Genomic DNA, 17,795 nt, shown 5'->3' on the forward strand with positions numbered 1-17,795 from the left:
CGTAATTCTCCCTCAATCATTTTTTGTCCATTCTTTTGCAAGTATCTGTTTACAGAAATAGGAAAAGGTTCTTATACAGTGTTTCGTATAGTAATCTCCCTCCAAGCATAAATATGTCAAAAATAATTTGAGGGACTTACTAGTATCTAAAACTAGGATTTGACATTTGGTTTGACATGTTTACATTCTTTTTAGCAGAATTAATAAATATTTGTAATAAAAAAGTATTTTTCTCATCATAATTTTTTCTAACATTTTCTTCCGATGTTTCTTCTCTAATTAATAAAGCATTCTCTAAACATATTTTTAACTCTTTATATTTTTTTGTAAAATTAGGTCAATGTTGTTTAAAATTCTAAAAAATTACGATATTCGAGTTTGATTTTTTGTAATAAATCTGTAGCGTAATCTCTGTGCCTTGTATATTCGAGATCTTTTATCCTTATGTTTTATAGTTTTGTTCAAGATTTTAAAGCTATTGGCGCGTGATGGAGAGTGTTTTCTTGAAGCAATATGCGCCTTGATTACTTCAGGAAGTTATTCCCGCTAAACTCGTTGTTTCAGTGATACCATACCTCCGAGATGCCATATTTGACAGAATCTATTGCAGAATATTTCTTCCTTTGACGATTCTAACATCAATGTCATTTTCATCTTGACTCTGATATTCTTCTTGGAATTCATTCATCAATTCATTGTCTTTAAGCTGATTTCCTGAAAAAGATTGCAAAAAAAGTTCATAAAAGGGACTTGCTTTGTCTTTCCAGTATGATAATTACTGCTATGTATCTGTGTACCACGAGGACTGCCCGATTGAAAAAATGAGATTTGAAGAGTGTCTCAAAATTTAATTTCACTTATCTCATTTTTCCTTATTTCCCATATTCGAGTTTATGGGCTTTTGTCTTTTTCTGACATATAGAGCAAATAATATTAGCCTCGTCTTTAGCAAGTAGAGCTCTCCGAAGCATTTATTCCTTCTTCAACAATAGTTATTTCTACAGAAGCAAGCAAAAATTTCTTAACAACTTGCTTTTTGATTTCTTTACTTAAATAATAAATAATTTTTGGAAATTTTAATTTAATATTTATAATCATTTTAATTTTGGTTATTATTATTTAGTTACAGAGAGAAAATATTAATGATATCACTTAGCCAATTATAGTAACATATGAGTATTATTTTTTGCTCATGTATACGAAAGGGTTGTAAAAATCATAGTGCTCTCAATGTGATACACTGGTTTTTTTGCTGCTTGTTCATAAGTATTGGAATGAAACTCTTAGTGCTGCATGGCGCAACTAAATCCTACGGATCTCTCAACTATAATATTTGTTCTGCAGATCACAATAGAGAGACAGCAATATTCATATTGTTGAAGTAACTATATATTCAGAGTGTACCAACTAAATATTACATATCACAACTGTGAGAATTATATGGATTAAGATGTAACAACAACAATTTTTAATACAATATTTATTTAACTTAAATTCACATAACTTTGTTTTTTAACCATAAAGAGTAGGGATTTAACAAACATAGCAGTTTTCTTCGTGTACTTATATAAAAATTAGATACATATTTGTATTAAATTATATACTTACTTTATTTTGTTTTTTCAACCATACCATTATTAAGGTATGAAGACTGACATGCTCAGCGTTCAAATTGATATCAATAGGAGTGTCTGGATTTGATCCATTACTGGCTGCGAAAAGGTCGGCGAGGAATCTTCATTTTGAGGTTCACTTGCTACTCGACTTGCACAGACTTTTCGTTTCTGATTCATAGTGAATTTCATTTTTGTTAATTTTGGAAGTTGGATTTTTCAAGTACTTAACTCAGGCATGAAATAGATTTTATCCGTGAAGAGCTCCTTGTTAGCAATGAATTTCTGTATTTCACTGAGTATTACCTTATGTCGACTGGAATGCGAAACTCACTGGGATAAATATGATATTTACCGAAATAGCTGTGATTTCACCCTTTTTTATGAATTTGACCATTTCTGTTCTTTTCTAAAAAGCTCCAGCTCTTTAATAATATCTGTTGACATTCTCTGTATGGCGATGTTTGTGTCATACCTTTCAACACGTATGACATTTTTCACACACGGTAATGTCTCGCGCCAAGTATAGCGAGGCACAACGAGTATCTATACACGAGTCAGTCAGTTGCAAGTACCTCATAATTATGGTTCACAGTGACTGGGCCAATCGAGTTTTTAATAGGCTTAATGAATAACTTGGGTCTTAATTATATAAGGAAAATGTCTTTATTTTTTATCTATATGATTTATGATCAGAGTTATTACCAAAGTTCCATACGTGAAAATTTTGTTTAAGAAACATCGACGTCATTATCATTGATATATATAATAAACGTCGACGTCATTATTATTGGTATATATAATAAAATATAAAATAAAACGTCAAGTCCGTTTGCTGCTTTCGACGAAAGATTGCGCTAGCATTGTTCTGAGTTATATTGAGCAACGCTTTGCAGTTAGCGATTGATTGATTGAAAAATTACTATGGTAACCGCATCTAAACTAAAGGCCTACATTTGTGCAAGTCTGAATTGAGTCTGGCCATAGTACGTGTTTTTTTTTTAATGGTCGAAACGAAGTTTGAAAAAAACATGGCGGAACCAATAGAAATTGTTAGGGAAAGCATAATAATGTAAAAAGAAATAAAATAAGAAAATTATAAATAATTTATATTTATTTAAATAAAAAGATTACGAACTTGTATTTTTTATAAATTCTTAAATTAAAGAATAAAAAATTAACTTAAATATAACAATAATATGATTACATTTAATATAATATTCTAAGAATATTTAATAATAAATAATATAATGATATTATAAAAAATATAAATTATATAATAAAAATATTTTTAATTTTTTAATATTATTTAATTAAGGTAAAACTTTACAAAAAGGGACCCATCTCAATGGCCTTCAGCTTGACATATATTGTCAAAGTCACTGTTCTGAATTATATCCAAGAGGTTTCCTGATTAGAAAATATCTATTTATAGAGAATCCGGCAGGAAAAAAATTTATCTCTTTTTTTTCTGTCTCTTTATTTTCTTTTTCTATTTTATTTTTATAATATTTTCTTTGTAAACTGATATATCTCAAAAACCAAAAGTGATTTTTTCTAGATTTAAAATGCTATTGACTTATATCTGCACTCTATAAAATATATCTCAACAGTGATACCAGAGTAAAAAATATACTTTTTTGCATATGTAATTATTTTTTTATATGTAATTGTATGTTAATTATTTATAATTATATGTTAATTATTTTTAATACATAAGCACATTATATATATTATTCTTATAAAAGGTTATTGATTTAGTTTCGTAAACATTTCAGTTTAATCCACCGAATGCTACAGAATGTGAAAATGGCCTTTGTGTGGATCAGTTAACCAAAATCTACCTTCCTGACGAACATGTAACACCGTTATATCAGAAACCAGATGAATTAATTATAATGTCTTTTAATTTTTTTAACTACAGTGAGCCGTTTTTATTTAACTCCAAAAATCAAGAATATCAACGTTTCTTTGGTAAATATTGTTGCTAAATTATAAATTATAAACAACAAAGGATCATGGCATTTTTATTGAATTTATTTTACAATTATTTCTTGTATTGTAATTTTTAAAATATTGATATTTTTGCTGAAAAAAAAACCCAAGATAAAAAATCTAATTATCTATCACTTATTAATTATTAAAATACTTTTACTAATATTATCATTTTTAAGACAAAGTAAATATTTTAATTATTTTAAAGTTTTTAATGCTTTTTAATGTTTTTAATGCTTTTTAATGTTATGTAATGCTTCTACATATTTTTTATATATATTATGAATACAGTGAATAATATCAATGACTTAAAAAAGAAAAGAAATTGAATATAAACTGATTATATGTGATATATCACTCTACCCTTTTTTATCTTTCTTTTTTGTCCTCTCTTACATTCTTCTTTTTGTCTATCTTTATCTTTCTTTTTCCCCATTACTCCCTTATTTCTATTTATTTTTTTTCTGTCTTTTGACTGATTTTCTATTTAAAAATGATAAATCACGATAACCCATGATGATAGCTTGTTTCAGTATAAATAATGTTTAATATATATATATATATATATATATATATATATATATATATATATATATATACAAGATGTCCCATTTTAAAAGTTACACCCTTATAACTTTTCAGGATCAACGTTTGAAGGAAAACGACTCGTATAAAAGTTGTAAGGAACAAAGGGGACTATCTTATAGTGACCTTGGATTTGACAGTCATTTAAAAGTCAACTTCGGTTTATTAAATGGAAACCTCCATTTTTTATTGCATATTCTTGTAGTTTATCTCGAGAGTTTTTCAAAACACTATAATAAAATATTTTTTTATTAAGAATTTTTTGAGTTATTTTGTATCTTAATCTGACATATTTTAATATAAAATATAAAATATCTCGAAAATTATTTAGTTTTTGATAATTGTATCGTAATACTTTTATGTACAGAATAATAAGATGAATCAAATGGTGTAAAGAAAATAATTGTTTTTAAAAAAAAGTGTGCAATTATTTGCAATATATTTTTCTATAACAATTATTTTTTCTTTACATCATTTGATCCATTTTATTATTCTGTACATAAAAGTATTACGATACAATTATCGAAAACTAAATAATTTTTGAGATATTTTATATTTTATATTAAAATATGTCAGATTAAGATACAAAATAATTCCAAAAATTCTTAATGAAAAAATACTTTATTATAGTGTTTTGGAAAGCTCTTCACATAAGCTATAAGAATATGCAAAAAATAAGGGATTTTATTTAAGAAATTAAAGGTGTCCTTGACTTGACTTTAACGATGCCATCCTAGGTCAAACCAATGACACCATCTTATGTTTCCCTTAAAACCATACAATTGTTGTTCAAAACGTTTTTCTTTAAAATGCTTAGTTTTCGAAAGAAAAGGAGTGTATGGGTAGTTTAGGAGGACACCATGTATATTTACAACAAGTAATCGGATTTAAAATCGGACCAAGCAATAGTACTCAATCAGTTTATCGAAAAATCCCCTAAATTAATCAGATTATGTTAGCGTTGCCTCAGCAATAATCGCATTAATTTTGAGATTTAATAAATCGTGAGAAACAAGTGGAAAAGGAACACAAGTTTAATAAAAATAGAGAAATAGGTACGTACCGCATTATTATTTTAAACTATCTTATTTAAACTATATTATTCTAAACATTAACACTTTATTTTCTCTAAAATATTTATTAATAATAAAAGTGTATACGTTTTATTGATAAAATGGAAAGAAATTTTTCATAATCATGTAACGGGCCGCTTCATGAACGGTTCGCGTGCGCGGATAGTGCAACTGGGATCAGGATTCATGAAGGGATGAAATACAATTGAGGAGACGAGAGATGTAATGAATATCTTTTATTTGTCTCTTCGATAATGATCAGCTGATATAAAATTGAGATAATAGTTGCGGTGTTATGATGCGAGTCTAGACAGTGTTTTGCGTGTCTAGTTAAAGGTCCCGGCCACTAGCGCGTCGTGCTTGGTGACGCGGGGCGCGTGCAGTGAGGCGGGCGCGTGCTTAGGCACGGAGCGCGCGGTAGTGCGGGCGGCGAAACCGCTACAATAGTATTTCGCGAGCATATATTATAAAGCGCGAGATCGCGCACATCTCGTGGCGAGATGCGTTTATTAGAAAGCGCGAGATCGCACACAGTATCTTGCGGTGCGATGCGTCTAGCCGGGTGGTCGGCTGCAGTTCCCAGAAAGGTTCGGGGGATACGTCTGTACGCAGAATTCGGATAGTCAGGTGTTAGGACCGTAAGGCTCGAGTATGCTCGAAAAAAGCGGCGAACTTGTCCGCTCTCTGTCTATACGGAGGTTTTCGGAAGGATTCGTCTCTGGAGCAGATAGTCGAGAATTCTCGACGGACGCTGCGAACACGTCAATCTCCTGTCCCCTGTCTTCTGACGATTTCGAAGCGGTGTCTAATTTTTCGGGCGTACTGCTCGAGCGGAATCAGGTATCGGTCTGGTACAGATCAGAGATCTGTCGGGCTTTTTATACCCGTCGTGTAACGGTATCCGCGTCATTTAACGTCCCCTTCGGGGGGACGTTAGAGGAAACGACGTAGGATTTTTAGCTTTAGCTGGCGCTCGGCGCTCTTCGGGAGTGCGCGGCGCTGCTCGGCGATCGTATTACTGTATAACGGCCATATATAGGTTTGTTAAAAATAAGGCATTAAGCGCCTCTGCCCCTGCTCGGCTGGTGTTCGCCGGGTGGCAGACTTTCGACGGGCGACATGTCGAGAACAATAGGGGGATGCATCGTTACAATCTGATTGTATTAATTGCTATTTATAATTTAAATAAAATGATATTTTTTCAGAAGCAGCTTGAAAACACAGCTAAAAGTACAAATGAAGATAGATCCATTTCCATTGAACAAGATTATTTTGGTATATCATAAAACTGACAAAAAATTTGTTTCTAAGTTATAATTTTCCAAAAATCATAAAAATATACTTATTGAAATAATATGTTTTTTTATTTTAAATATGTGCACAATAACTAAAAGTAAAAAATATGTATTGAATAAACTTTCCTTAACTGAAAAATTTATTTTCAGTTTTATAATATATCTACCATAATGTTGCTCAATGAATTTATTCTCATTTGCACTTATATCTGTCTTCAGATTGTTTTTGAAAAAATATTATTTTATTTAAGTTATAGCTAACAATTATTATACTGAGCGATTATGAACAATTTATTTCTTTCCAAAATTTTTTAGTAATTTATTAGTAAAATGTATATATTTTTATTATTAATAAATATTTTAGAGAAAATAAAGTGTTAATATTTAAAATAATGTAGTTTAAAATAATAATGAGTTACACGTAACTATTTCTCTACTTTTATTAAACTTATGTTTTCTTGAGACTTATTTCTTACGATTTATTAAATCTCATATTTAATCCGATTATTGCTGAGGCAACGCAAACATGATTCGAATCTAGAGAATATTTCGATATGAACTGATTGAATACCACTGTTCGATCCGATTGGATATCCAATTACTTCTCATAAACACCCATAAGGACAGGGCATATGAAACTTATAGCTGATTACATATATAATCTGATAACAATAAACGGCTGACGCCATCCATTACGTGGCGCTAGTAGGATACCTCGGCCGACTTACTTCCACTTATTCTAAAATATACATAAACATTAATATATGTATTGTTAAAATAACCTCTAGTTAAGCTTTGGCTTGAATTTGTCTATACGTCAGTTAAAATACAAACGAAACAAAACGTAAATTTTGAAGCAGATAAGATCGTGTACATCATGGACAAAGTTAAAGTTACTAGATTGACAAGTAATTTAGTGACTTTAGACAAGGTATCCCACTAGCACCATGTAGTTGCCGGCGTCATTATTTTGCCACCATTCAGTATAGGTGGTATAAGAAAGAGTCAGAGAACTGGTCTGCACACCGTATGCCTGATTTTTAATTGGCTCCGCCATGTTTGGATTTAAAGCGAAAGTTTCCCTTAAATATGATTTAAAAGTGACAACACAAGCAAAGATTTGCCATTTGCACAATTTATGAAGTATATTAAAAAAAAAGTAAGTTTATGTGTTTTATATTTATGATTAATATCTTTTAAAACATAAATAGATAAATGCATAATAATATTTGTGCAAATTAATACAATTTTTTGACATATGTATAAATTATATTAACCTCTATCCTCTATTGTAGTATTAAAATGTCTGGTTGCCAAATATTGTAAAAATTTATCAACACAGGGAATTAAAATGTGTAGCTTCCCAAAAGAAAAGGAAGTGAAAAGGAACAAAATGTGTGGTTAAATAATATGGGATGTGATAACTGCCAGCCCAAAAAAGATTTATTTGTGTAAGGTTGTGTAGTTATTAACACATATAAACGCATAATTTTTTTTTATATTTTATAATTTTTTTCACTTTGTATATATTTATTTTATAATATAAAAAATATAATATTAAAAAATATAATATTAATATAATAAAATATAAAATTAATATAAAAAAATATAGTACTAATATAAAAAAAATCATTACTAAGTCATAAATATAGTACTAATATAAAAAAAATCATACTAAGTCATAAAAAACGAGTAATTTGGTTTGCATTTATTTTAATAAGCCCGGATCTATAATAGATATAGTAGGTCTTAAGCCATAAGAAAATTACGAATAAATAAATAAGAATTGATTATTCTCCTCACATTGTAATTGATTAATTTCTTAAGGCTTGAGATTTACTACACCTATTGTAGATCCTAATATTTGAATATTTTGCGTTTTATGATTGAACTTTCGGTTTTTTGTTCAGAATTAAATTTCCTATAAGATCTCAGTCTGGCTAGAACGTTCGGGACCACCCTATATAAAATAATAATGTAAGATTATAAGAGTATATATCGCGGATAACAAATGTTAAGATTATAAGAATTTATATCGCGGAATAACGCACTGAAAAAATTAAAAGTGATAAGAGTATCGCGGAATACGCAGCAACAAAGAAGAGAAATGTCAAAATAAACAGAAAACATAATAATTCGGAATAGTGCAGGAAAAAGAAGTGATTTCTTTTAATTGATGTTATATTGGCAAAGTTAGGTTATGTTAGTGCAATTGAGCGAATATTTGCTAATGGAGTGAATTTGTGCTCTATTAATTAATATATTATATTTGCAATAAATACATTGTTAGAAAATTATTATAGAAGCATCAAAGAAATATTTGGAGATTTTGACTGGCTATGTTTTTGATAACAGTAAGCTAGTAATTATATAACGTGCGAACGTGCATGTATATAAAGTTTATTTGTATTTTATATGTATTTTATATGAACAAATCTTTATTGTGGCTGCTAAGAAATTACAATGTTATACATATTCTAAAAAAATTATTTTAAAAAAAGGAGTAAAAAAACGCCAAGTACACGCGCTATGCGAAAAAAAATTATATTTAAATAAAAACATTTTAAATTAAAATACTTTTGTATAAAATATTTATTTAAATTTCCTGCAAAAATAATGTGTTCGGAATTGCGCCTAACGTGAGTGTTATCTAACTCGTATATTGGCGCGACGCGCCATTAGCGTGACGTAATCCGCGCACACGAGCGATATCATGCGCGACAACGTGTGATAGACGCACTGGCACCTTCCGATATCAGCGCACAATTATCGACATGGAGGAACTTTCTAAAAAGTCGGAGCTGATAAAAAGGCACGGGAGACAAAGAGACTTATCGCAGTCGCTCTATTATCTCGGGTATAGTCACGTCACAGCTTTGCCTTTCTGAAAATAAGATATATTTGAATTTCGGCTAATTTTAGACGGATACGATTTTTGTATTGTGCATTTGATTTATTTTTATAGACATTTTCTTATTATTAATTAAATTTGTATTCTTGTTAAAATCTCATGTGATTTTTCGAGAATCCTAGTTCTCGCCTCATTCTCGAACATTTTTGGTCTTTCGAGCCGGATCTGTCGGATTGCTTCCACGTGACGACTGTGAGTGTAGTGAGTGTCTTAGTGCGCTGGTTCCACGATTCTTCGCGAGAATATCCTCCTGAAAAATGGAAAAGGAAATTGAAGACCTAGTTTAAGGCCAGCAGGAGTTGCACGGTCGCATTTCTCAAACTGTGGACAATTTTAAAAAATTGGGTCAGATAAATATTACCATGGGTGGACGCCATTCAGTCTCGTTTAGCGAGTTTTGAATAGTTGTTGGTCCAAATTTGAGACTCAGCACGAGACTCTCCGCACGGTCCACAGGGAGGCGACAAAAAACGGACTACATTAGGAAGGATTATGTCGGTATTGTGGAAGAAACTTACCTCAGGCAAAAGGGCTTCTGAATTACATCGCGTGTCTGGCTCAGCCAAGTGTGACTGCTACATCCGCTACGATAAGGACCGATTCGTTGTCTCCGCGAACCACGCTATCCAGGATACAGCTACCGCAATTTTCAGGAAAGTACGAGATCTGGCCCGCTTTCCGAGATCTATTCCAATCCATCATTGGAAAGGATAGCAGTATCAGTGAGGTAGAGAAACTCCATTACCTCAAGGTAAGCTTGAAAGCAGATGCAGAATCGCTATTAAAAATCTACCAATAACTGCGGAAAACTATCAGCGCGCGTGGACAATACTATGCGAATAATACGAGAATAAGCAACTGTTAGTGAGATCGTGTTTGACAAAATTTACTTCGTTGTCGAAAATGAAATCAAAATCCACGACAGAGCTGCGAAAGATCATCCACAGCGTGTCCTCAACAGCAGACACCTTAGAGAGTTTGGTCGTCCCATATCTAGTAGTGAGGTTCTCTTCGTGTTCTCAGAGGTGGAACTCCTCGATAGTCGAACTTACCGGGAAAGGGAAAATTCCGTGAGTGACTCGCCAAATCCGCCTACGTTTTTCACCCTCAAATGGTTCTTAGAACGACGAGTACAAATGTTAGAAGCGCTAAATCCAGAAAAAGCGAGTCCGTCGCGACGAAGTCAAGCGAGACCGCTGGAAAAACAGCACGCACTCACCATGTGCAGCAGAAGCGAGATCCCGGATCCGCGCGGTGCCTTCTCTGCAAAGGAGACCATGCACTCATGATGTGCAGCGAGTTCAGGAGCAAGTCTGCTTAAGATCGCCGACAGTTCGTGGGCATCAATCACTTCTGCGCGAACTGCTTGGGGAAACACAAGATTAACGATTATCTATCAAAGAGGTTATATTCAGTGTGCTCCGTAAAGCATCATACCTCACTCCATAACGCATTCCGGAAGGCTCCGATGAATGAAGACGCTGTGAGGATGTCACACGTTGCGCACAGCATAACGCTGCATGTTCGTGCTCTTGACAACAGCACGTGTCCGAATCGCCGACCGATACGGAAACTTGCAAGAGCGTTGATCGACCAACGATCAGAGGCTATCATTATCACGAAGAAACTGGTTTAACGGTTGAGACTTCCACGTCAACATACCTCTGTTGCAATGTTTGGCGTCAGAAATCAGCAACAGGCGTTGCAAGAGGCCGTGTCTCCATCAGTGTGGCCGCAAGTTGGGAGGATCACCGTGAAGACGTCAGCTCTTATTCTGCCGCGCCTCACAAGATATTTGGCCTCATCGGACGTGCCAATCGCACATCCAATGTCTCGAGCTCGCAGATCCAGACCTCGCTTCGCCGGACTGCAATGATGTGCTGCTGGGAGTCGATTACACCAGCATCTTGTGCGACGGAATGCGCAAGGATTCCAGATTGCAATCTGTGGCACAAAAATTATATTTGATTGGATCCTAGCGGGGAGAATCAGGACAGCGATGCATGAAGAGGAAATAATGATGCACAAATGCACCGTCGACAAGTCTCTCTTCGCCCTTGTCAGGAGATTTTGGGAGCAGAAGGAGCTTTCTTCTTCTCTCACGCTTCTCATCAGTGAAAAACAGGAGTGTGAGGAGTTGTTTGTCTACATACACACACAAGAACCGCGGATGGTCGCTATGTGGTCCGTCTTCCAGATGGCGACCAATGTTTCCAGACTTCACCGAGACACGAGTGGCAGCAATTTGATCGCTCCTTCGCAGCGAGAGGAAGTTTCAGAAAGATGCGCAATTCTGTAAGCTGTACAAGGATTTCATGAGTACTTACGAAGAGATTACCCACATGACACGAGTACCGGCAGATGCGCACACGATAAAAAGGATTTGTTACCTACCTCACCATGAGGTACTAGAGGAGTCCAGCATGTCCACACGATTGAGGGTCGTATTCATGACTCATGAACCATTCCTTCAGGCACGTCACTCAACGAGCACCTCCTGATGGGAAAAATTTACTGCTAGCCTTGGGTGACATCCTCTTGCGCTGGCGATGGATCGATTCGTGGTAGCTGCCGACATCGAGAAGATGTACAGATAGATACTCTTCCACGAGGATGACAGGGATCTGCAAAGGATACTGTAGAGAATCGATAACAATTTGGAGATCGCAGAATTTAATCTGAACACCGTGACTTACGGACTAGCATGCGCTCTGTTCCTTGCAGTGCGATCACTCCACAGCTGGCCCGTGGTAAAGCCTTCAGATTTCTGATGAGATCAACAGTGATCCTCAACGATGTATATGTGGACGTGCTGACCGAAGCGGACATCATCGGAAAAACACAAGAGATGAAAATTCAAGTATGTAAAACAGTTGTGCAGTGGCTTTCCGCTGAAAAAATGGACCTCCAATTGCGAGAAGTTACTGGAACACGTACCTGAGAGGGATTGAATGCAGTGCGACACGCGGTCGTGGAAACTAGAGGATATTAGTCACTCCATCCTGGGACTTCACTAGAATCCGGTGGAAGACAACTTTGCATTCACTGTCAAACTACTGGAAGATGACGCCATTATCAAAAGGACCATCTTATCACAGACCGCGCAGCTTTACGACTTGGATGATTGACGCCCTATAACCATAAAAACAAAAATCATATTCAGACAGCATGATTATTAGAAATCGACTAGAATGACTCTCTGCCGGATCACGAGGCAAGGATGTGGAAAAGATTTCGCGATGACTTACCTGTGTTCACTCAAATCAAGATTCGAAGGATGCTGACCAAAGGAACAATAGATTAACACTCTGGCATTGATTTGCCAGAGACGCATCCGCACGGATTTGCGCGGTACTCAAACTCTAGACAACGCCGACATTTCTGTGGACAGACTCCATGGTAACACTGGGATGGATTCACGATCACCTATCCAAGTGGAACACTTCGTGGCGAACAGAGTTGCCGAAATCCAGCGGCTGACACCTGATGCACGCTGGAATCATCTCTCGGGCGACAACAATTCAGTTGACTCTGCATCGCAAAATCTTTATCCAAGGGACCTTGAGGATTACTGGTTGTGGTGAGACTTGCCTTCCTTTGCAATGCCACAACAGGGACGCTTGAGCCACCAGCAGACACGCCAACGGACTGCAAGGTTAAGCAATCGGTGGTGACAATAGCAGCGACAACGGCTACGGAGCTGGAAGAACATAACCTGTTGACACGCTATTCTACCTTTCATAAACTTCGCAGAGTAACCGCTTGGGCCAGATGATGGTTTTACCTGGAAGTGGCACTTCGGAGACAGCAAGAGTCACAGGACAAAACAGGAATCTCTGTCATCATCTCACCGCTATGAACTCCAGGAGACACCGAGAAGCGCTAAATTTGCTGGATTCAAACTGTACACTTCAAAAAGAGTTGCAATTAATTGACTCAAATACAACCGTTCAAAATAAAAGTTTATTTAAGTTTACTTCCGTACCTTGATGATCCTGAGAACATGGCGGACATAGAGAATAGCAGAGTGTAGTGGAGGTTTAATCCACCTGCAGCTCTTCACTTTGGCGGCCTGTGGGAAGCGGTTAAAACCACAAAACACCACTTACGGAGAGTAATAGGAGACACTACATTCATCTACAAGAAGACACAATGCTGTCACAGGTTGAGGCATGCCTTAACTCAAGACTTCTATGTTCGCTAACAGATGACACTGAAGACTTATTGGCACTCTTCATTTACTCATCGGCGCATCAATCACCGCATTTCCGAAGCCTTTACTGCACGATATTCCTGAAGCACGTCTGTCACGCTGGAAACTGCTGCAGCAGATGAGGGAGCACTTTTGGACGCGCTAGACAAAAAATATCTCCAAGAATTAATCGCCAGACCAAAGTGACAAAAACTAGCGTCGTTTACATCTGGATAATTGTGTCTGCTTCTACACGAGACTACACCGCCAAGGAATGGCCAAGGATAACCGCAGTCCATTCCTGCGCCAACGGACTCGTCCGCGTGGTTTGCACGGTCGGAATTCAAGCGATCGATTGCGAAGCTCGTCCTGCTTCCGATCCGTACGCAGGATGAAATCGACATAACACACGTGCACACTCACAATTTATAATACTAAACAAGAACACGATTACACGCTTCATTCATTACCATTCACTACACACACACTAACTCATTCATGACATTCCACAACACATATCAAAACGCACTATGTAACTGTGGCGCAAAATTCTTGTACAGATACACACCAGCGAACACCGCGGCGCAGTCATCGCAACTAATGCGCGCAAAGGTGAGATATGTCGTCCGTTTCACTACACGAGGCGGGCGGCTTGATCGGAATTGCGCCTAAGTAAGTTAAGTTAAGTAAAGTAAGTTTTATCTAACTCGTACATTGACGTAACGCGCCATTAGCGTAATCCGCGCATACGCGCAGTATCATGCGCGACAACGATAAACGCACTGGCGTTTTTCGATATCAGCGCCCAATTATCGGCGCCCACGCACTCAATATGCGCAAAGCGATCACCAATTCGCCGAATCAGCCTCCGATTTTCTGGAAGGTTCCCGTCCGCGCACTTCGGATGCGAGAAAGCGCTTTGCACGTAAAGGAAAGTCTAGAAAGTCGGAGCTGATAAAAAGGCACGGGAGACAAAGAGACTTATCGCAGTCGCTCTATTATCTCGGGTATAGTCACGTCACAGCTTTGCCTTTCTGAAAATAAGATATATTTGAATTTCGGCTAATTTTAGACGGATACGATTTTTGTATTGTGCATTTGATTGATTATAGACATTTTCTTGATATTAATTAAATTTGTATTTTTATTAACTTTTAAAACTTCGTGTTATTATTCGAGAATATTAGTTCTCGCCTCATTCTCGAATATAATGATATCAAAAAATTGCGCTAAAAGAATAAAAATTTATGCTATAAAATTTATTTCTTTTATTATTTAAATAAAAACAATTTAATCAAATATTTTTGTATAGAATAGTTATTTAAATTTAAATATATAAATTAGTTTTCCTATAATTAATTAGTTTTTCTACAAAAATAATGACATTGAAAAATTGTGCCAACTGAATAAAAATTTATGTTGTAAAATATTTTTATTATTATTTTCAATATTAAGAAAAATTATATTTAATAAATCGCATTATAATTAAAATAGTAGTATAGTTAAAATAGTTATTTTATATATAATAACTAAATGCACAATATACGTCTAAGGCTTTAGGATATAATTATTGAAGGGAAATTTCTTGTAAACTTTAAATTGCATAAGACAAATTTACACTAAGATAATTGCTTAATCTTTCTCTTCATTTTTTTTATTACTTCTCTACGGCAATTCTGCATTATGTTTCCGTCCATCTTCCTTACCGATCCATTCTCTACCAACTCTAGCTCTCGGTTTCTTACCGTCACCTTTTACATGACCAACTTCTTCTCCCCCTTCCTTCATTCTCTCTCTCTCACTTTTTTATCTAACTTTCAAATTTTCTATCTTTATCTTCCTCTCTCTCTCTCCTTATTCCACCTTGCACCTCTTGCTTTGGTCTTCTCCTCGCATTTTATTCCTCTCTCCTTCGATTTCTCCTCTCCTTTCCCATTCCACGAGTACATTCTATTCCACCGGAAACGGAACTCATTTGTATATTATATATCAATGCCATTAATGCATAATTAATATTTTTATATTAATTTATTAAATGGCTAAGCAATAAATTTGTGTTGATATAGCAAAATAAATCTTGCGAAAATTTTATCAAAAATATAAAAATAATGGCATTGAATATACATTTTTATTAATTAGCTTCATATAGACAATGAAATAATAAAATTATATTGAAATACTTCTGTATAGTGCCCACAAACATTTTGGGTATTTATAATTACTAGCAACTTTTCGTTCTGATAATGTAAATGTTTATGTATATTTTATATATAAATGTAATTAATGCGTAATTAATATTTTTACATCACTTACAGATGGCTAGACAATGAGTTGCATGCTTATGTTATTATATATATATATATATATATATATATATATATATATATATATATATATATACAGGGTGTCCTAGACCACCCATACACCCCTTTTCTTTCAAAAACTAAGCATTTTAGAGAAAAATGTTTTGAATAAAAATTGTATGGTTTTGAGGGGAACATAAGTTAGTTTGACTTTGGATGGCATCGTTAAGGTCAAGTCATGGACACCTTTAATTTCTTAAATGAAATCCCCTATTTTTTATTGCATATTCTTACAGATTATTTCGAGAACTTTCCAAAACACTATAATAAAATATTTTTTCATTAAGAATTTTTTGAGTTATTTTGTAACTTAACATATTTTAGTATAAATTTTATATGCTGCTTAATTACATATATAAAAAATATATATTAAAAATTATAAAAATTTATAGTATAATTAACTAAAGTATTGCGCTATTACATTTGTCACACGCACGTTTCTGAGACTAAGTGACGCATTCCTTAGTTACGAGCGCTTGGCGATACGTTACTAAGATACACGAGCGGTAAGAGGGGGAGCAGTAGGCGTGCGTCAAGAAATTCGGCCGAAAGTTGCAAGTAAATCCCAGCATATATAAAATATAAAATATTTCCAAAATTATTTAATTTTTGATAATTGTATCGTAATACTTTTATGTACAGAATAATAAGATGAATTAAATGATATACAGAAAATAATTGTTTTTTAAAAAAAATATGCAATATATTTTTCTATAACAATTGTTTATTTTTTCTTTACACCTTTGATTACACATTTGATTCATCTTATTATTCTGTACATAAAAGTATTACGATACTTATCGAAAACTAAATAATTTTTGAGATATTTTATATTTTTTATCAAAATATGTCAGATTAAATGCAAAATAACTCAAAAAATTCTTAATGAAAAAATACTTTATTGTAGTGTTTTGGAAAGCTCTCGACATAAGCTATAAGAATGTTCAATTAAAAATAGGGGAATCTATTTAAGAAAGGTGTTCTTGACTTGACTTTAACGTTGCCATCCAAGATCAAACCAATGACACCATTATTATGTTCCCCTCAAAACTATATAATTTTTGTTCAAAACGTTTTTCTCTAAAATGCTTAGTTTTTGAAAGAAAAGGGGTGTACGGGTGGTCTAAGACATCCTGTATAGTTGAATTAAAAGCATCAGAATTAGAGCCTGAAATAGAAATGTTAAGCTTTAGTCAAAGAAGAGAAATAAGATAATAATTTTGTTTGTAAATTATATAATAAATGTTATTTATTTTCTTGGACTAAATATTTTGAGGACAAGATTTATTTAACTTTTTGATATAATAGTTGAATTTATTTTTTTTTAGCAGTGAGCAAGCGAAATGTGAATGTAAGCAATGAGAAATGTAAAAATTAATGGTTTATTCGGATAGAAAGCTGTCTTATGCTATATAATGTTATCGGAGAGCATTAACATATCTGTCATTGACAAAAAATAATTCAAATTTGAATCAAAATGAAGAGGAAAAAGCGATGATTGTTGCTGAATTACAGATTTTATTAGGTTAGAGAATCGTATAGTTTATAATAATCGTAAAAATTTATAATAATTTAGCAGTTGTATAGATTAAAACAGAAACTTACAATGCAGCTATAAAAATTGTGAAACATGTTTTGAGGTGTCAATTATAAAATGTTAAAGCACTAATTAGGAAAAGTGCCAAAATCCTGCAAAACCTTTTTTTTATTTGCTATAATTAATATTTTTTTTTTAATGCGTTTTATATATTCTTTTATATATTCCTGA

General features: G+C 34.0%; 1 protein-coding gene and 1 long non-coding RNA gene across 11 annotated transcripts in view; one reads left to right on the forward strand and one right to left on the reverse strand.

The window, feature by feature from the left end:
- LOC126851972 (uncharacterized) overlaps positions 1–17,795 on the forward strand; it is a 163,720-nt gene that overhangs the window by 100,677 nt on the left and 45,248 nt on the right. For all 3 annotated transcript variants that reach the window (XM_050596378.1, XM_050596381.1, XM_050596380.1), the window contains exon 8: positions 3,392–3,587. In XM_050596378.1, coding sequence (XP_050452335.1) covers positions 3,392–3,587 — 196 coding nt within the window. The remainder of the gene's footprint in view (positions 1–3,391; positions 3,588–17,795) is intronic.
- LOC126852063 (uncharacterized) lies at positions 9,255–14,601 on the reverse strand. Of its 8 annotated transcripts, none has more exons than XR_007687750.1 (12): positions 13,458–14,601; positions 13,257–13,381; positions 12,721–13,172; positions 12,410–12,604; positions 12,169–12,284; positions 11,867–12,096; positions 11,626–11,772; positions 11,135–11,416; positions 10,910–11,045; positions 10,692–10,834; positions 9,834–10,228; positions 9,256–9,722 (listed from the first exon to the last, which is right to left on the reverse strand). It is a non-coding gene; the product is annotated as an uncharacterized LOC126852063 (long non-coding RNA). The 8 variants fall into 8 exon arrangements; XR_007687748.1 differs by having other exon boundaries at positions 9,257–9,722; positions 10,910–11,416; positions 13,458–13,826; positions 13,892–14,600; XR_007687754.1 differs by having other exon boundaries at positions 9,255–9,719; positions 9,987–10,228; positions 10,910–11,416.

This window comes from Cataglyphis hispanica, chromosome 9, assembly GCF_021464435.1.
Source record: "Cataglyphis hispanica isolate Lineage 1 chromosome 9, ULB_Chis1_1.0, whole genome shotgun sequence".
Lineage (NCBI taxonomy): Eukaryota > Metazoa > Arthropoda > Insecta > Hymenoptera > Formicidae > Cataglyphis > Cataglyphis hispanica.